Here is a 19,935-nt window from a genome sequence, read left to right as displayed (position 1 = left end):
AATTTATGAAGGTATCTAAGTATGGAGAGAAATAATTGGCTGTACTGATAGTTTATATGAAAGTATTGTTATTTGAATTTGCAGAATATTTTGATACAATGGCAAATAGATGTAGAAAAACCAAAAGAACAAATGTTTCTTTCTGCTGGGAATATGTGTGAATTATTACAAGGGTAAATGTTAAAACTCTCCTGTCTTGCAGCAATATCTGTTGGTGTTTGTATTAGCTATTCACTGTGATCCCAAGGCAGAGTCTATTGTTTCTTAGCCATTTATTAAGGCCCATACATCTTTGTCATGTTGCAGAAAGGTAAAAGATAGTGGTGAATTCCTTTGCTGTATCTGAAATTAGCCATAACAGAAAATTTTGATTCTCAAGATTTCTTTGAGATTATGGAAGCTTAACTTTGACACATGCCAAACAAAAGATATCTAAAACAATTCATCTGTCGGGAACTTTGAGTTCAAGTTGCATGTTTTTTGCTGTATCTGTTTTAGAAGTGTGAGGACAGATCTTAAGAGACTTCCACTGAATCAGCTCATTGCTTCACTTGGAAAATGTTTTGGAGTTTGTCATTCTGTGCACTGACATAAAAATTGGCTCATTTGGGATCAAAACCAGCCTTCATCAAACCAAAAGACAAGACAAGGTATGAGTAATTTATAATTTAACCAGCATCTTTATCAGCAGGCCACTGGCAACTATTTTTGGCTTATACTGCAAGCTTTAGCAATCATCAATCTGCTGCTTAAAGATACTAAATGGTGTGCATTGCATTGAATTGTAATGCCATCTGAAAACCTTGATTTAAAGCTGACTCTCACTCCTGTGTTCCTTGAATCATATTGAAAGCTCATGGTGATGGAAACAGTATGAAGTAGCAGCACAATTGTATTCTATGTTTCTTCTGTTCTCTTGCTCCAAAGGGAAGTCTTTCTTCATGCCAGTGTAGAAATCAGCATCTGAAAGGAGTGGTTCATGAAAGCTAGGTTTGATGGAGATAGTTAAGCTGAATGCTTGTATCAGTCAGCTGTACACGTAATTAAAACCGAAATCGACATCGATATGGTCAAGTGTTGGATCACTGGTTGAACCAATGGGTCAAATGATGGAGTAAGTCACAATATAAACTCACTGAAATCAGAAACAGTGATCTCTTTGGAGAAGAAACTTGGCTGTTACTCATTAAAATTCAGAAAGAAGTGCAAGGCCTAATTTAATGCAATTTGGATGTGGGCAATGCATCTAACTGGCAATTGCACAGCTCCACACCTACCACTGTAGCAACACCTCAGGTTTCTTGTCCTCATCTTTCTCCTGGGATTCACGTGAGTAATGAAGAAATGGTGAAACTACAGAATCCTATGAGCTTGTTCCCCTCAAAGATTGCCAAGAGATTGCACACCTCCTTGACTATGAAGATAGGCTGAAACTTTGGCCAAGATTGATACTCTTTTCTATCCATCTACTTGTTGGCAGCAACTCTGTGCTATTTCCTCCTGTTTTTTCTCTCTGCATTGTGTTCTTCATGAATGATGGAAAGCTGCTGAGGAGGTTTCGAATTGATGAGTGATCATAGGTTCATTTACTTTTCTCTGTACCATCACACCATTTGAATTTCTAACTTCAATCCAGACCTAAGTTTTGATTTGTCACATCTTTTGAGGTTAGATTGAGGTCCTCTGTTTCTTGTTTAATATGTCACAAACTTTAAGATCATGAAAGTGGATATCTCTGAGCTTAAACACATCAAAATGGAGGATGCTAAAAGGAATCCTGAGGTAGTAGTTTGCAAGGGTGAGCATGTCAAACTGAAGAATCTGTAAGAGCATGTTCAACTCCATCTTTTATTTGACCTCAAGTGACTCAACCAAGATTTGAGAGAGAGAGAGAGAGAGAGAGAGAGAGAGAGATGTGGTGGCAGAAAAGGTGTGTGGGCCAGAAAAGCTGGGGAGGACAGAAAGATAGCTTTGCTTGTGATCTAAGATGGAGGAATGGGTGGGAACAGCAGAGACTGGTGGGACACAGGCAGAAATCATACATGGAGTATGGATGGCACTGATGGACTCCATGCAGTCACCAAACCTTCCCATATAATCCACTGTCTGCTGTAGTTATTCCTTCAAATGGAAGCTTTTGCCACCATAGCAGGAACAATCATATATGCCAACACTGTCTGCAACATTGAATGCCTCAGATCTGCAACCATTGATGATGAGAGCAGCTGCAAGTTCTATGACACTTAATATTAGATGATCCCATGTATTTGCTGAGACCAATTACATATAAATCAAAATTATCTTAGTTTTTTGTGCCATTAGAGGAGAAGCTAGTCAATCTTGTCAGGTTCTTTTCCATACTTGTATTCTAACATTGTCATTGGTGACATTAAATCCTTTGTCTTAATGATGTTTATATATGGGTGCTTTATTTAACTTCATGGAATGTTATTTTATATAAAGAGGAAAAAGTAATATCTAATGCTTGTTTGCTTCTTTTGTAGTGTATAGATCCCTTCTCCAATAATTATTGTACCAATTAGGTCAAGATTTCATTGGAATACTTTGCAAGTTAGCATGGAAGCAAGATCAAGCAATGCAACATTTCAAGAGGTACAATCAAGGCTATTTATCATCATTTAAAGACCATAACCTAACAATAACAATTCATATCCAGATCTTATTCTGAAAATTTGGTAGCTGACATGAATGACACTAACCCTACCACACATGAATGCAAGCAATGACTGACATAATTCATGATAAGATACTGTAATTTAAGGTGATTATTCTGTGAGAGAGAACAAAGAAGGTAGTAATTATTCTTGCTGATGAACAAAACAATTTTCTTTGTTCATATGCTTTTGCCTTTTTCTTATCATCAGTTGCTATTTTTGATCTGATAACTCTTGATAGAGTTAGCATGGAAGAAGAAAAAGAAAACCATTTTCCTGTTGGTTGCTGAATTATACTTCTTGAGTTGATATGAAGAAGCCAACATGATGCAGATTTATTGTAGAAGAGAGAAGAGAGAGAGAGAGAGAACTCCATTTGGCATCCAATCCGCAGTTGTATTGCTTTCATACACTAGAAGATGAACAGAAGAACCAAAACAGTATCACCTCTTCTTCTGGCTTTGATGGTCGTGTGGACAAGAAAGAGAAGTAGATGCATGCCGTCAAGAGCCGACGCGAATCTTCTTGATCACCGGGCACGGCAGCGGGATAAAGATCGAGGCGAGGTCGCTCGGCACAGGGTAGAATCCATCCGGCGGCGGCTGTAGCTTCCTCTTGACAGGACGCGGCTTCCTCGGCGCCGACGGGCATACCAACGGTCGCTTCACTGCATGCTGCTCCGACTTCGGTGTCACGCACTCTCCCTCCTCGCTGCTCGTCGACTTCGACGGGTCTTCTTGCGTTGTCTTGGCATCGATCCCGCCAGTCCGGACCGGTGGGAGGGATCGGGATTCCCGATCGATGAGCTCGAAGCCCATTGCTTGATCCCTATGATATCTATATCTATATCTGTATATATATATATATAGAGAGAGAGAGAGAGAGAGCAGTGTTATAGTTATGGAGAATGAAAGAGAATAAAGATAGGGAGGTGGTGGGTGAATAAAGAAGATGACCACCACAGTATCAGCTTCAGATGGAGAAGAAGAGCGCAAGAATGGAGTCACATGAGATGGTGGTGATGATTGGCATTGGCAAGAGGAGATGGGAAAAGAGGAGAACACAATTATGTGGCCAGGTAGTCCAAGAAGAGAGAGAGAGAGAGAGAGAGAGAGAGAGAGAGAGAGAGAGAAGAAGGGATGAAATGGAGAAGGAAACTAAGAAGACAAATGAATAGTAAGAGTCAAGGTGGCAGCCTTAACTCTACCTTTGGCTGCTTTATGTGGATTGAGTCTTAGCCTCCACCAACTGTTCATGGATCAAATCATTCATATTAACCAGCATCTCTCAGTCTATTAATTTTCATGGAAAAAGTATGAAAACAATGCTGATTGATAGCACTCATTCATTTGCATTTCCCACCATTACTTGCCAATCCATGACATTAAAAGCTCACCACCCAAATCCAAAAGGAAAAATTCTTCCAGAAGGCATCCCACTTTAATGTTCTTTAAGGCCACAGGAAATGCCATTCCTACATTCATCGCACAGCATCAAGCTCTGCTATGATCCAAAACCATATCCCTGTCATGTTGATGCCATGAGGAAAAGCTGCCCAGCTCACATGGCTTTTGCTGGGCTTGGAGGTGTTAACCTTCCTTTAAAGCTTAATCTAATTAGACCTGCTTTCCTTCAGAGACACAAGGCTGGGAAATCATTATACTGGTAGCAGGACAAGATTACAATAGCATTTGACAGTCATGTGGATCACCAAGTTGGCTGCATGCCTTCTCTATGCAGGATAGAATCCACAAGGATTTAGTTGCAGACATTTCACTTTTTCCAATTCAAGATCAATCAGAACTAGTATTTGGTGATTCACCTGCTAAAGACTGCAGCCAGAGGACTCTCCAATGCATGCAGCAGTGTGGATGTCTCACACATACAGATGCCAAACAGGGCATTTCCAGGTGCTCAATTTCAATGATATAAATCAATGAAGAATTGTTAGTAAGGATTTTGGTGAATTTGAGAATGATGTTGAGGGGGAATAGAACATGAAGTACATGGAGAAATATCTGATATTGGGAGCATAAATAGAAGATTAGACATCATCCTCTTGTGTGTTCTAGAGAAGGAATTATGAGAGGACAATAAAGGAGGAAAGATAAGAACATGTTCTGCAATCAAATGATCATTCCCTTGATAGATAATGCTTCATGGAAGCTGATCCTGATTTCAAAAAGAGAAAGGAGACTCTGATTACAATGCACAATTAACTTAACTGTCATTAAAAGTGGAGGAATCAAGACAGGAGTATGTTGCAAGGAAGGAGGGTTATGAAAGTTGAGGGTGTAGTGATGCAACAAAGGTAATACACAGTCAAATGTATTGATCAAAAGAAGGACCAATTAAAAGTAAGATTCATAAAATAAAGTAGAATACAACACAGAATGCTTTCACAGGAATAATAAGCCAAAGAATCAGATTAATGGACAAGAAAAAAAAACAGGATTTTGTGTTATCATTCTATGCTGAAGTACTCAGCACATGACAACATAAATATGCTTAGAGTTCTGTTCATCTCTCATAGATTAAAAGATATGAAGAGAGAAAGAGAGAGGAACATGAAGAAATCCATCTCCTCTCTATTTCCCCTAATAATAGTTCAGAACTCAAATCATGGTGCAGTAAGGTGAACTCCTCCACATGCTGAGTGTCATCAATCACATACAACAAAGAAAAGGTGGAAAAGAAAGAAAGAAACAAACAACTTATTCCAGCCATTAAATCTCACCTCATGACATTTATTCCTACCTTTAGGCATTATGCCAAAAAAGATGGAATCTTCATGGAAAAAAGAAACCGGAGAATTTGATTGATGAGCCACAGAGCATGTGTGGCTTCAAAATTTACTGAGCCCAAACAAATAAAAGAAAGTATTAAGATGTCTTGTCAACCTATCAAACACAAACAAAGTAGGAGAATTTTAATCATTTCTCCATAAAATAATATAATTGTATGTTGCCTCTCCAATCAGAATTGACATCTAACCCATCTTGTCCAATATATGCTTATTAATCAGTGCTCATGCTTTAATGTAATAGATGGATCGATGGACTCCTTGCTACTCCATCTCTTACCAGTTCTTGTCCTTCTGCTTAGGTTCACTCTTTGTCTCTCCCTCAACCTCTATATCACCACCATGAAACAAAGTTCACTAGAAAATTGGAAAGCTTGCAACAATTCACACTTCTTTCTTCTTCTACACAGGAAGACTGGATCTACTCGGGTGTCAGATTGTGAAGGTATTGGTTCAGTTAAGTATGTCGACCTGCATGGAAACACATAAGCAGTGCATGTCACAAGATCCCAACTCATTGGTTTCCTTGCACAGTAGTGTACATGTGGATGTCTAGATTCCTGGGCCCCACTAATGCAGCCAACCAGGGATTAGTTCCTACTCCCACTAGAGAGCACAGAGGACCTCCAAGTAGATGACAGGTTGCAATGTGTCCGGAAAGTGAGAGAGAGAGAGAGAGAGAGAGAGGAAAAGATATCAGAAGATAAAAAAGAAAACAGGCATATGATCCACAATCATGGCTTGCAAACCATAACCCAAGGATGCAGATTAATGATGAGATGCAACACTCAGGATTGCGTGCATGGAAGTGAGAGAAAGGAGTTGGTGCACAAATCCCCATCTGCAGGAAAAAGGAGCAGATCTGAGCAGCTTTGTGAAGTTGTGTAGGTTGGAGTTATCATGGATGTGATGTTTTCAGAAGCCTCATGCGAGTCGCACAACAACAACAAGAACAACAACCCTAGTTGTCCATATTGGATGGCATGCATACTGTGGTTGATGGCGGTACAAGGAGAAACCCTCTCTACCTAATCACACATGAACCCTAGTCATGCAACCATGGAGCACCAATTCCTGCTCCCACCTGGAAAAGCTCAAAGCTCTCATGTGATCCGACATGCTGCACCAACTTTGGTTGTACGAAAAGGGAGGGGGAAGGGAAAGAAACTATAAGATATGAATGCAGGCAAATGCTCTACTCATGGCTTCCCAACATGCTCAAGAATAATTTGGATGATGCTGGTCGAAGCCAATGAAGATGCATGTATGGATTCGATGAACACACACATCCTGTGAACTTTACATAGTTACCGGATATTAATTTCCTAGTGGTCATATTTTGAGAGAATGTGGGGGGAAAATAAAGATTTTGAAAGCTTTGAGTGATGGAAATGTATTTCATGTTGTTGTAGGTTATCTTTTTCTTTGTGTTAATGTAGTATGTTTCTTTAAGCATGAAATGTAGAGAGAGAGAGAGAGAGAGAGAGAGAGAGAGAGAGCTGAGGTTTGTATACCCAGCAAGATCGAGGTTAAGGAAGGAGACACGGATTAATGGGCCAAACCATGTTGGATCTTGGCCCATGAGACAAGTCTATGCGGAGCCCACTAAAGAGTCTTCCTCCTCCTGGTCGATCAGGTGGGACCCGCACGACAACGAGGTCAATGCGTGTGGCCCCCGCAGGTGAGAAGTCTTGGGTTAGAGACCCGTCGTCGCGTTCGCACGCACGTCAAAGTCTGCACACCGTGCTTCTTCACGCTCCCACGTCCCTCGTTCGTGTCGCAAGTCGTGAGATCTGTTACCCCGGAGCTCCATTTAACTCCGAACCAACCCGGCTAGCACGAATCTCCGCGACCTTTGACGGTCATCGATGTCAACGCACCGGCGCCCGCGGTTGCCCCTCTGACTTCCTGCTGCCACCTTCGTTTGCTTCCTAAGAAAGCAAACGACTCGGCAGGACGTCGTCATCCCACGGTGGGGCCCTTCGAAACAGCCGCCATCGGGTCAACCTGTCTGCCTTTCATCGACCGTGCGATGCGTCCGCAGCGGCTGCAACGACAAGGATCAACTGATGGAACTCTCCCGGTCAAATCAAAGCTCAGTTCAGTGGCTGCGAAGTCAGAACTCATTGCTTGGCTAACAAGAAAATTCTACCAGTAAGAGTTCAACGATTGAACTTTAGCTGCCGAAGTCCACGATGAAATAATTTGTCAAAAGGAAAAATAGAAATCATCGTCGATATAAATATTCAAAATGGTTGACTTTGATACCAGAAGATTCGTGCATCCACCTGCGCATTGTTTGCTAGCATCTTGACTCTAAAAAGTCAACCACAAGTGTCCGACGCGAACAGACGGTTCTGCGTGCTCCTCATTCATCCCGTTTACCGATCACCCTTTCCCACTCTCTCCGCACTATAAACTCACTTCGCTTACCTTCTTCTTTCGTGGTCGCTTGCAGGTCGGTGCACGACACTTTCGGGATCGTTACTGGCCGTCATTTCGATGGGACACCTCAAGATGGACGGCCAGATGGAGGTCCGGGATGCGGCCGCCGCAGGGCTCCGCAGCTTGGAGCGCGTCGTCTTCCATCTCTCCCACGAGCAGTCGCCGTGGGATTGCCGTGAGATCACAGACCAGACGATTGCCAAGTTCAAGAAAGTCATCTCCGCCCTGAACCGGACCGGCCATGCCCGGTTCCGCCGCGGCCCGGCTCAGCTCGCCTTCTCCACCGAAGCAGAGGAAGCACCAGCGGTGCACTACCACGCGCTCGCTCGTCCGCCGCTGCCGCCGGCTGCGGTCGCGACCTTGAACCTAGATCCTACAAAGCTGGAGGAGCACTTGAATGTCTCGGCGGCGGTGTCGTCGGCCCATAAGCCGCCTCTGGCGCCGTCCCACAAGAGGAAGGTCCCCGACCACGCCCACCCCCCGGAGGCCGCAAAACAAGCCGCCAGGCGCTGCCACTGCTCAAAGAAAAGGTACCCCTCCTCCGTCGCGCCGAAACTTAATTTCGCGCATCCACGCATCTCCTCGCTGACACGCTCCGCGACGTCCTCTGCGTGCGACAGGAAGGACCGGGAAAAAAGGACGGTGCGCGTGCCGGCCGTCGGCTCGAGGAACGCGGACTTTCCTGTGGACGAGTACTCGTGGCGTAAGTACGGGCAAAAGTTCATCAAGGGATCCCCTTACCCGAGGTAAGCCCGCTCTCCGCCGTCCTATCGCCGGTCATGAGCCTGCGTAGGCCGATCTGATCCCTCCGATTGCCTTGCAGGGGGTACTACAAGTGCAGCAGCGTGAAGGGGTGCCCGGCGAGGAAGCACGTCGAGCGGGCGGCCGATGACCCCTCGATGCTAATCGTAACGTACGAAGGGGTGCACCGGCATTCCCCGAGCAGGCCCGCCTGTCGTTGACCTGTGGTGCTGGATCTTATCTTCGCTTTTTTATAGTTTGACCTGTAAAATGTCCACCAGGAAATGTAGACTTCAGTTCAGACATATGGAACGGCAATTTTCCCCTTTCTTGCAGTTTTGACTTGTCATCTCAAAGTCAACTGTGGTTGCTTTATATTTGTTTTTGATTTCATAATTTGGTGTGAATTACACACTCAAATGGTTAGCCAAAGGAAAGAAGGGGTTATGATGTAATTTCACCATTACATGAGATTACAAATAGGAAAAAACTTTTGATTAGATTATTTATTGTAAAATATTTGAGGGTCAAATGTATGTGAGTGGTGGTCAATGCAAAAGATTTTGTTTATTTGACATTCTAGAGAACCTATAACATTATTTTAAATATGAATGATTTGATCAAAGTTTGATCAATTCATTCCACTAAAAAGATCCTACCATGTTAATTTTACCCTCCTAAATAATATATTCCTTTGAAAGTTGCCTTTTTATTCATTTTTTTATTGATTTTTATTTTCAACTACTACATCAGAGAGAAGATAGAAGTCAGACAATCTATGGGATAGATATTGGCTTATTGGCTTTGACATTACATGGTCAACAGGAAAACTGTATACATATTATAAACACACATCAAGCTTTCTTGTGATGCATTCAGAAGAAAGCTGCATTTGAATCTCTAGAAGAGCTTAAGAACACTGATACATATTGAGACAAGTGTGTGGAGAATGTTTGAGGAAGAGCTCATACAGGAAGACTTTGTGCACATATAACAAATCATGATTTTGATTGAGTACCATAGATTTCTATTTTTATGCCTCTCTACACTAAAACTCTAAATGATAGAGAGGACAACAATGCACTCTAAAAAGTTTAGTCAACTTATACTTTGAATGTTAAATTCCGACAACTATAAATGACATTGAGAACAAAAAAAAAAGTCAATTGGTATGATTTATCAAACTTTGCTGCCATGACAAATAAACTGTGACTGGATAATAATAATAATAAACATGATTATATATATGAACTACTTCAGCAACTCTATAACATGACAAGCAATTAATGTAATAACTTGGTTGGACTCTGCAAGTTTGCCAGCCCACTCTAAAAGCTCTTGAGAGTACTCTCACTGGCTAAATGTCATAAAGCAGTTCATCGAAGCTTCCCTGGCAAAGTATCTGCAACACTCACAATGGAGTATGATTCAGTCTGAGCATCCATGACTAACCTATGCTTTTAGTCGAAAAGATCCTACCATTGATCATGTAATGAAATGGCACATACACTTACAATGGGCAGAGTTCACAAGTGATGATGCATCACTTCATCCCTATTCCAGTAGGCAGTCTCTCACGATGAATTGTGACCATTGACAGTGATACTATGGGTTTTGGCAATTCCAACTTCAGCAGTGTTGTTCTGAGAGAGGAGAATCCAGAGTCTTGAAATGAAGAGAGTCTTGAAACAGGAAGACAACCATAACTAAAACCGAAGGGATATGAATTTAGAGGCCAGGTGTAGGAAACACAACCAGAAACTGATCTTGCATAATAAAGAAACAGCTTACCTGCTTCATTTGGTTCCAACTAGGCATCTGGCGTAGCTGGAATGAAAATTTTCGGCTGTCCCTGAGAGTATTCCCTGCAGGTCAGAGTAACATGCATCAATATTTCATCCTGAAAGAACACATAGTTTGAATGTAAAAGCCAAAAAACAATAGTGTGTCTTTGCGGAAGCAGCCGCCAAAGCAACATAAGCTGTGCACCAGACTGAATTATGTGGTTTCCCCTTAGCTGGTTGATCACCAGAGATGTGGTTTGCTTGGATGTGCATCTGGAACAACATCTTAGTATGTTACGGTCATATATGAGTTTACTTCAGATCCTAAATAATAACATTGAGTACTTTCATTATGTTAGGAAAGCAGAGGAGCAACAAGTGTAGCCAGTGGAAATAATGGGTCAGATTCTTGATTGAAAAGATGAATGTCAGTAGATCTCATCTAATCCTCTCCTAATCCATCCACCAGCACCTCCTTTGTTGGCTCATTCATGACTACTTCCGTATCAAAATTATGCACATTCATTTCCTCTACGATATGCACATATATGCCCTCCATGATGCTTAATGTGCTACGCAGCACTTTAACCACCTAGATGACATCCAGACATTTTAGAACCTTTATTACAACTGAAACAATTATGCTCCATCAGTAGAAAATTCTCCACTAGAGGTATGTTGAGGTCCACTTGGCTATGTGAAAACATGATATCTTCCCCTAGATCCACCAATGGAGGTAAAGGCATCAAATATTTTGATGCAAAAGATCCTTTTTGGACGTGGTTGGCTTAAATGCCAGATATTTCAAAATCTCTTCTGAACCTCAATTTTGGGTAGCATCCAAAATGGTATCACCAGAAGCAGAATCTTCAGGTTTTGACTTTCATGACATAAGTTGACCCTTGTTGCACTGCATTCTGAATAAAAAAAATAGGAAAAAAAACCTCAACCAATAAAAGAAAGGCTGAACATTAATAAAATTGTCAGGAAGGAAAAAAAAAAAGAGTTACTTTTCAAATTGATCAGATACCAATGACGAAATTTTGGAGGAGAAACAAAGAACATGTCCTGGAAATATACTAATAGGTAAGCATGGAAATACTAAGTGCATGATGTCAACATGAGTGGGACAAACTACACTCATTCAACTAGTTTATCTCGAGATGATCAAGGCTGCTGCGGTGCATCCATAATGCAAGGGAAAATAAATACCAGGGAAAATTCTTATGTCAAAAATCAAAAGTATGCAAATAAAGAATGTATAATGTAAGAACCAAAGAATATAGACACTGATGAAGATGCAAAGGAAAATTTCCAGGGAATCAAGCCAGCTCGACAAATTACTCGGAATACTACACAATCTTTTGGGCAATAGATTCATCTTATTCAAAGGATAAACATTGCATTACTTGGTCTGTGTTTATAACATGGCTCATGTTTTATGTGATGTGTTCTCTTGAAACTGCAGAACAGACGCATTCCCGATAACAGATAAAGCTAATTGGTGCCTCAGGACGACCTCTTTACGAACACTGTAACCGTATTTTCTTGTCGAAATTTCATTCTTTCCACTTCTCTCTGAACCTCATCAAGGAAGCAACTCAATGAGAAACATTCAAGCTACCAGAAAGATCCGAAAGCAAACTGACAATTAGAAGCTCTCAAGCATGAAAATATGACGAAGATGAATCAATAACTTTCTAATGCATAAGCAAGATACCATGTTCTGCATAGAAGATGATGGAAAAGGACTCAATTCAGCGTTCATCTCCCGGTCCTCAAGCAACAAGAGCACGACCTGAACCTGAAAATGTGATGCAGCAAACAAAAATCATCAAGCACAACAGCCAATCTCCAAAGGTCTGATCTTTAGAACTGAATGAACTTTGGACGTACCTATTTAGTAGAATTGTCACCTTTTCAGGTGACACAATCAAAGATGCAGACGTCTCCCTGGAACAACAGTGTTCAGCTGATTACTACCTGCCTGGGGCAGGACGGCACTTGTGTTTCCATCCCATGGCCACGGCTAGTGGTACTGCTGCAAGACCTGCGCATCAGCAGCAGCAATCAACTCGCTGCTACCTCCATCGTCACCACGGGCGTAATCCATCTGGGCCGGAAGCGGCACGGCTAGGGCGACCTGGTGCACGGCCCGCAGATCGAAGACGTCATAGCCAGAGAACCGACCCGACGCCGCCAGGTTCACCTCGATGGAAGGGTTTGGGTTTCGATGGAAGACAAGAATCTACCGGCAAATCAGAAGAACAATAGGAGATACCGATTTTTATTGGCAATCCTTTGTTCTATTTACAACAGAATTATTAATATTATTAAGATATCCATCTATAACTTTAATATACTCAATTTATCAATTAATTCTAATAATCGTCGCAGATTTTCCAACATCGATGATAAAAAAAAGGAGAAAAATAATTTTTAATGATTTTTAGATCGATTTAACGTTTTTCGAATTTAAGACTTTGGTTATTGGTAATTGAGATATGTAAATTAATTAGAATTACGGATAAAGAGGAATACAACATTGAGATTTGGGTCGAAAACTTAATGAGCCCAACTTCAAATTGAGAAAGCCCAAACTATGAATGCGTGAGCCGAAGAGCCCAACCACTATATATAGTAAGTAGTGCGACGGTCAACAGCCTCCAACATCGCTTCGCTTTGCTTGTTTTCCCGTGTCCATGGATTCCCTATTAGCCAACTACGCCTCCGACGGCGACGACGACGAGGGAGTCGATGATGATAAGGCCTCCGACGGCGACGCCCCCGCTGCGAAGTCTCTCCAACTCCCTCTTCCCAAGCCTTCCTCCTCCCTCTTCTCTTCCTCTCTCCCTCCTCCCAAGTCATCCGCGGCTCTCCTTTCCTCTTCTCTCTTCTCTTCCCTACCGGCGCCCAAATCCATCTCTTCCACGCCATCTTCGGCTCCCCAAAACCCTTCCCGTCCCAAATCTGTCCATCTCGGCGTAGTAGATGGCGAGGAGGAGGAGGAGGAAGGTGGAATCCTTACCGCGGGTACGCCTTCTTCTACTCCCTTCCGAGCTCAAAGCTCGATGTTCTCCGCTCTTCCTCCGCCCAAGCCCTCCTCTTATTCCCGGCGCAAAGCCAGCCATGTCGACGCAGAAAACGGCGAGGAAGAAGAGAAAGGAGGGATTTTTACCGCCGATATGCCCTCATCTACTCCTGTTATGGCGCAGAAATCGATGTTTTCTGCTCTTCCTCCGCCCAAGGACTCGTCCTCAACTTCCTTGTTTTCCTCCATTCCTCCTCCCAAGTCCGAGCAGCCAAATCCCCAGAAGATCACGAATCCCCCTTCTTCTGATCGAAACCCTAAGAGGGTCGTCCAGTTTAAACTCCCTCTGAACCCTTCCATGCTGAAAAGTAGAGATTTCGATGACGACGATGACGATGAGGAGGACAAGGAGAGGAGAAGCGTCAAGGATTCCTTTTCCGTTGCCACAAAGGCCTCATCTTCCGTCTCTTCCATGCTTCCTGCCCCCAAGAATACTTTTGGCTTGGCGCGATCAGCTGCCTCGGCTTCATCGAGGAGATCGATTGTTGAAGCAGATGTTCCTGCAGGCGAGCAAGGAGGCACTTCTTCGGTGCAGGAAAGTTTTGGTTTTGGGGATTCCGGGAGTTATCCCGGTGGTTTGGTTGGTGCACCACCGGAAACTGGGACTGATGGGGCAGGAGATTTGGGCTTTCCAGGTAGCACCAATGATGTTGGTTGGGATCCGTCAGGGGTGGAGGGAACAATTTATTCAGGCTTTGACGATAGCAGTGCTGCTGCTTATTGGGATCCAAGTTATGGAGGTGCTGTGAATTACGAGAGTTACGAGGGAAATTGGTCTGAAGGGACTGCTGCAGTGGTTTCCGAAGCTCCAGACATGACGAAGATTGCTGGGAAGAGAGGCAGGAATGATATTCCTACAGAAATTGTGGAGGTAAAGCAAGATGAGTTGATGAAGAATAGACCCAGGCAGGACCAGAGTAAGCTGACTGGGATAGCTTTCGGACCGTCTTATCAGGTTTAATTTTTGTCAAACCCCTTTGTCAGTTTAGTGATATAGTTTCAATGCCTGCTGAGATTAATATGTGCACTACTGTCAATTATAGGTTTTACTTACCTGCTATTATATTTTCCAACAGAAATGCATGAACCATATCTACCTCTGAGGAAAATAGCAATCTTTTGAAGATGCTTTTCATGTTTTTATGAAGAATAACATGTAATGTGCCAATGAGAAAAAAATTTCAACATCCAATGACACTTGTATCTGGTTGCTTTTATGGGCATTTATCAATTAGCAGAATGTAGATAAGCTAGGTTTTGGTCAAGAATGCTTTAGTTTTCTTGGCAATCCTATTTTTGATACTTTTGAGTTGCATTGGAGGAAAAATTAATATTCTTTTTTGGTGGAGTACCAATATATGTCCTTGTACCTTTAATATGTCAATGTAAAATATTTCTCATACAAGATGAAACTGAATATCTCTCTATATAAAACTATGAGAACAATAAACGACTTGATTTACCTGAATCTGCAGTGTTCTTTAATACACAGCACTTTGTCCTTTTCACTTAGAATGTCTAATATGTAACAAGCTCCTTTGTTTGCTATTTTCTGCCATAGGTTCTAAGATGATGTGCTGAGTTGTGGTAGAATGACTGATGAACCTAGTTACAGTTTGAGGTTCATAATGTTTGTTCATCACTCCTAAGACTTGACCTACCTAACATCACAACTTGATGGCTAATTTTAGAAAGGTTGCAAGACAGTTTTGGACTATATCAGGTTCCGTAGATGGAGGGAAGATTGACAAAATGATAAGGGAGAGAGGAAGTGACAAATAGCGAGAGAGAGGGTCTGGATATGTTTATAGAGGGGGATGGTTGGGTTAGATGGGAAGAAGAATTATAAAGGAGAGAGGAAGAGATAGAGTAAGAGAGATAGTTTGGCTCTGTTGGTTGGGTTAGATGGGAAGAAGGGGTATGCTGGGGTGGGGGGAAGAGAGAGGGTTTTGTTGTGGGAGGGAGGAATTGAGGATGAAGGTTGGAAGGAGATAGGGGAACTGAAAATGGGAGAGAGAGAGAGAGAGAGGCTAAGACAGGTTTCTAGTTGTTACCACCGTGAAGTGCATGGGGAGGAGGAGAGAGGTATTATGGTTGGACTTTGACAACCATAATATCACCATGAAGTGTGTGTGGGGAGGCGGAGAGAGATATTATGGTTGGACTTTGACAAAGGGAGGAGAGCTGTAGTGAGATCTACCATGGCCATGGCAGAAGGTGGGGAGTGGAGGATGTGGGAAGGAGGCTGAGATCTACAATTGTTAGTTGTTATGATGAGTGGACTCTAGCAGGTGAACTTTAGTTGGTTATTTATAAAGGAAATTTTGCTTGAGTTTTTTGGAAGATATTGGAAACATAGAATGCCAGATGCTGTTAGGGTTTTCAAATTAGAGTTAAGGTGCATTTAAATGATGCTTTTTTAGTAGTGGAACAAATATTTGTGTTAAAAGTTTACTGGAAAAATGAAATTAGGTTATCTTGGTTACCACCTATGTAACCTAGGCTATGTCTAGGATCTGAAATTGGTTAAGATTAATTTTAATAAAAGAATCCATGTGATTCCACACTGTATCTTAGAGTTGGTAGCCATGTAGCCTCAACTGATAATAGATCACGTATCATTTAGTGATAACTGAATTAGTTAAGATACTCAATATTATAGTTAATCAGGTAAAGGGGTTTAGAAACTTCAAGGGCTCTTGTATTAAAAGGATTTGTGGTAGAATGTTGTCAGATAATAGAGTTTTTGAACTTTGAAAGTTCAAAGGAAGTAATGTGTGCCAGGGGGCCATGATCCCCTTTGCCTCTATACAATTTTGCCCATGGTCTAATGCCCTTACCAAAAGTGGCCTTCAAACAGGATGCAATACCAAAGAAGTTAGACCAAGAAGGACTTTGTTTTTTAAAGATAATCGAAGCCATGCATTTATATCTAAAGCTGATTACAAGTTGAGGAGATAATGGCTCCTTGCTTAATGTGTGCCAAACAACTTCAGTCTTTTCCTATATGTGGACTTGCTTCCATGTCATTCTCTCTATCCTTCAAAAGGATACGAGTTTCTCTTTCGGATGGTGTTCATTTGACCACATGCTGTTTCAGCTTGTATTTCATAAAAGGTAGTTCAGACTTTTTGGGCATTCTTCATGGGCATCATGTATACAAAGAGTTGTAATGCAACCATATATTACACGATGTTGAGAAAATAATTATCCTTCTTTGCATAGTTTTGCTAGGTCTCGTTGTGACTAGACACATGTTGTTTTAGTCTGGTAGATATCACTAAAAGTCTAGAATCCCAACTACTGCACATGACATCTAAGATGTAAACTGCAATCTGCTGTATCTACATACAAGATTGATTCAACAACCTAATGCTGAAAGGATCCTTAACTGAGTTGGGGGTATGTTGCTGTCCTGCCAATTCCTGAACTACCTGCCAATACATTTTCAAAACTTTTATCATATTTATGTTGTGGTTAATCATTTTTATGAAATTTTTTCTTTTGGATAAACCACACTTTCACATATCTTATTTTATGTGTATTATTTTCAATCGTTGATGTAGCCGGCTTCTTCAGCCAAGGGAAAACCTTCAAAGCTGCATAAGAGAAAGCATCAAATTGGGTCATTGTACTTTGACATGAAGCAGAAGGAGATGGAACTTGCAGAACGCCGTGCTAAGGGCCTTCTTACAAAAGCAGAAACACATGCCAAGTATGGTTGGTGATCAATATTATAATTAGGGTGCTTCATTGCTTGTCACTGTGGTGTTACAAGAAGAAAATTACTTTCTTTTTTTTTACTTTGTTGCTGTCAGTCCCTCTTTTAATGCAAGTCTTCTTGAACAATCATTGGAATCTCATGAGCTCCATCCTCAATATGATCATGCTTCTTCTCACTACAGTTACAATCCATTTTCTATGAGTTTTTGGATAATATTATCATATTTAAGGCCCTATCCCTGTTATGCTATGTTGATTATATTCAAGCGTATCATGGTAAAGCAATGGTAAATTTTGTCATTTAATCAACTTTTGATTTTAAATAAAGTAAAGAACTTGTTGCATTAATCACCAATTACGATGCATGCTGAAAATATTACTCCATAACCAAAACCAGATCAGTACGGATATCACCTAGCCAAGGTTGATACATTTGGTTTCTTTTGTTTGATTAACTAGCTAGTAGGCAACACTATTAGCTTCTCTGTGAGACATGGTTATGTACACATTCAACATTATTGTCAATTTTTAGTTCTTAATTATCTTATTTTGATATGGTTGTCTTTCTCATTGGAAGTCACTCTCCCCCAAGTTGGGGTCACTGAATCCAGAACTTCCCTAATAAACTGAGTAGGAAAAATGAACATGTGATTTGGTGACACATGTTTTTCTCCAACAGTTGCTGCTGCTATAGCCATTCAGAGAAGCTGCAGATTAGGTAGAATTATTCATTGTTCCAAAACATAGATCTCATAGTGACAGCAAGAGGAGAGCTTTCTTTTTCATTTACTTTGTAGTATCATGCAGGTTGGTGATGTGTGGTGGAGTTTGTCTCTGTGGCCTTGGTGGCACACAGGTTTTGGTTCCATTCAGATGGCTTTAGATGTTGATGGCAGCAGAAATTGAATGGCTTCCACTGTTTGCTTGCCTGGTGGGATCAGGTTATGAGGCATTAATCAAGAGCTAGTTTGGTTATTTGACATGTGGAAGAAACTCAAGTTAGTTCTGTCTGCAATATGACTTCCATATGCCTGCTGAAGTTAAACAGAGTTAGGATCTGAATCATGATGCAGGATGGAATGCCTATTCAAAAAACCTTCTGGATCCAAAGAAATCAGTTAGAAAAAGCTTTCTGGAATTTTTTTTTTTTATGAGCAGCAGAAATTTATGGGAGGAGCTGATTTTGTCTTGAACTGCAGCAGTTTTGTGATTTGATAGGGCAGACATTCCTTCTATCACAGTTGGTAAACCACTTCCTGGGAGATGATGATTTTTTGTTGATCTCTTCATTAAATTGGAACAAGACACTTGCAAGCCCTGAATTAGAGCAGCTTTTGAGTCTTTGTCAAGAGAACACATGGAAAACAAGACATGAGATCTCATCACCAAACAAGACATGATGGCTTGATGATTGATCAAGTGGCATCTTTGTGAATGATTTTAGTCCATTGATAGCCAGAAGATGATCCAAATGATGCATAATTGAGCATGGCAAATAATGCCAGCCACTAGGATTGCTTTGTCTCTAAGCATACATGTCCATGTGCACACACTTATGGAAAGATAGGGATTAACAGATCAAACATCACAGTGGTCCTGCAACAACACAGTTGTTTAGATGAGATAATGATGGCATGCGATCCAAGGATTACTGTCGTGCCATCACAGCTTAAGAGTTATTGGTGCATCGAGCGTGCCAGCGTATAACTTTGTTTCCAATCCTCAACCTGTAAGTCTTTATTCATGTTTTGCAGTGTTGATTACAATTGCTAAGATTATTGTGACACAGATGGTCATCCTTCTTTTATCATGCTGTAATAACACTCATTCTCATCTCAGTAATTCAAATTGGAGAAACCTTTTGTTGTTTCACTGCAATGAGAAGTCATGGGAGAAAACATGTACATAATTGTGCAACAATACCTTGCAGTCATATGGCAGTAAACAAAAGAAAACTTTGTTGTATTTGATGATAAACTTTGTTGAAAAAGCAATGCATAAATATTAAACATGTACATAATTGTGCAACAATACCTTGCAGTCATATGGCAGTAAACAAAAGAAAACTTTGTTGTATTTGATGATAAACTTTGTTGAAAAAGCAATGCATAAATATTGCAAAATTCTATTCTAATTGATAAGGTCCTCATGATTTAGCACTATGGTAGGGCAATAACCAAGAACAGGGAAAAAGAAAGTGACATGAAGAAGGAAGAGACACTGAACCTGACAGCACCAACATTGGCAACTGTACTTGGATCAGACATTGGCAGATTAAAGCAGAACAGAAGTTGCAAATGTGAGCACCTAATCTTTCCTTCTGACTCAAATTTATCACAAACAAGTACAGGAAAAGGATAGTTCTTCATTTTAAGAATTGTTAAATGATCAACACAGTAGCCTATCAATCATAATTCTATGATAAAACAAACCATATCAATAGAAGAAGTGAAATCAGAAATCTGCCATCACCAAGAAAGGATAATAACTGGAAAAGGTGACCAGAGCAGGCTTATGTTTTAGATTTGCTGGCAATGATTCAAGTGAGCATCCATCTGGTGGGCAACAAAGACATCCATTGGAATGATGGTGCTCAGATTCAAAGTGGTCATGAAAGATGCATGTTCACCAATCTCAAGTGCAGCAACTTACGAATGATGAGAATTTGGCATC

At 41.2% G+C, this 19,935-nt stretch overlaps 2 protein-coding genes and 1 long non-coding RNA gene across 4 annotated transcripts; 2 read left to right on the top strand and 1 right to left on the bottom strand.

Moving 5' to 3' along the window:
• The first annotated feature begins 7,873 nt into the window (after nt 1-7,873).
• Nucleotides 7,874-9,115, top strand: LOC135606599 (WRKY transcription factor WRKY51-like). 2 transcript variants are annotated; one of them, XM_065097639.1, is made up of 3 exons: nt 7,874-8,453; nt 8,544-8,669; nt 8,747-9,113. In XM_065097639.1, the coding sequence occupies exons 1-3, from the start codon at nt 7,981-7,983 to the stop codon at nt 8,883-8,885; spliced, it is 738 nt and encodes a 245-aa protein (XP_064953711.1). In that variant the 5' UTR covers nt 7,874-7,980; the 3' UTR covers nt 8,886-9,113. The 2 variants fall into 2 exon arrangements, with proteins under 2 accessions (XP_064953711.1, XP_064953710.1); XM_065097638.1 differs by having other exon boundaries at nt 7,874-8,669; nt 8,747-9,115.
• A 698-nt stretch (nt 9,116-9,813) lies between these two features.
• LOC135606598 (uncharacterized) lies at nt 9,814-12,704 on the bottom strand. The gene is made up of 5 exons (XR_010484861.1): nt 12,345-12,704; nt 12,169-12,252; nt 10,456-10,721; nt 10,179-10,307; nt 9,814-10,066 (listed from the first exon to the last, which is right to left on the bottom strand). It is a non-coding gene; the product is annotated as an uncharacterized LOC135606598 (long non-coding RNA).
• Nucleotides 12,705-13,124: 420 nt separating this feature from the next.
• Nucleotides 13,125-17,438, top strand: LOC135608366 (uncharacterized). Its single transcript, XM_065101174.1, has 2 exons — nt 13,125-14,494; nt 17,106-17,438. The coding sequence occupies exons 1-2, from the start codon at nt 13,151-13,153 to the stop codon at nt 17,265-17,267; spliced, it is 1,506 nt and encodes a 501-aa protein (XP_064957246.1). The 5' UTR covers nt 13,125-13,150; the 3' UTR covers nt 17,268-17,438.
• The last annotated feature ends 2,497 nt before the right edge of the window (nt 17,439-19,935 follow it).

This window comes from Musa acuminata, chromosome BXJ2-3, assembly GCF_036884655.1.
Source record: "Musa acuminata AAA Group cultivar baxijiao chromosome BXJ2-3, Cavendish_Baxijiao_AAA, whole genome shotgun sequence".
NCBI classification, from domain to species: Eukaryota; Viridiplantae; Streptophyta; class Magnoliopsida; order Zingiberales; family Musaceae; genus Musa; species Musa acuminata.
Note: the sequence above shows the minus strand (reverse complement) of the source record. Positions and strands in the feature narration are given on the sequence as shown.

Coding starts and splice junctions, on each gene's coding strand:
- LOC135606599 (XM_065097638.1), top strand. CDS start 7,981: ATGGGACACCTCAAGATGGACGGCCAGATGGAGGTCCGGGATGCGGCC. Junction 8,670..8,746: donor AAGGGATCCCCTTACCCGAG/GTAAGCCCGCTC, acceptor ATTGCCTTGCAG/GGGGTACTACAAGTGCAGCA.
- LOC135608366 (XM_065101174.1), top strand. CDS start 13,151: ATGGATTCCCTATTAGCCAACTACGCCTCCGACGGCGACGACGACGAG. Junction 14,495..17,105: donor CTTTCGGACCGTCTTATCAG/GTTTAATTTTTG, acceptor TCGTTGATGTAG/CCGGCTTCTTCAGCCAAGGG.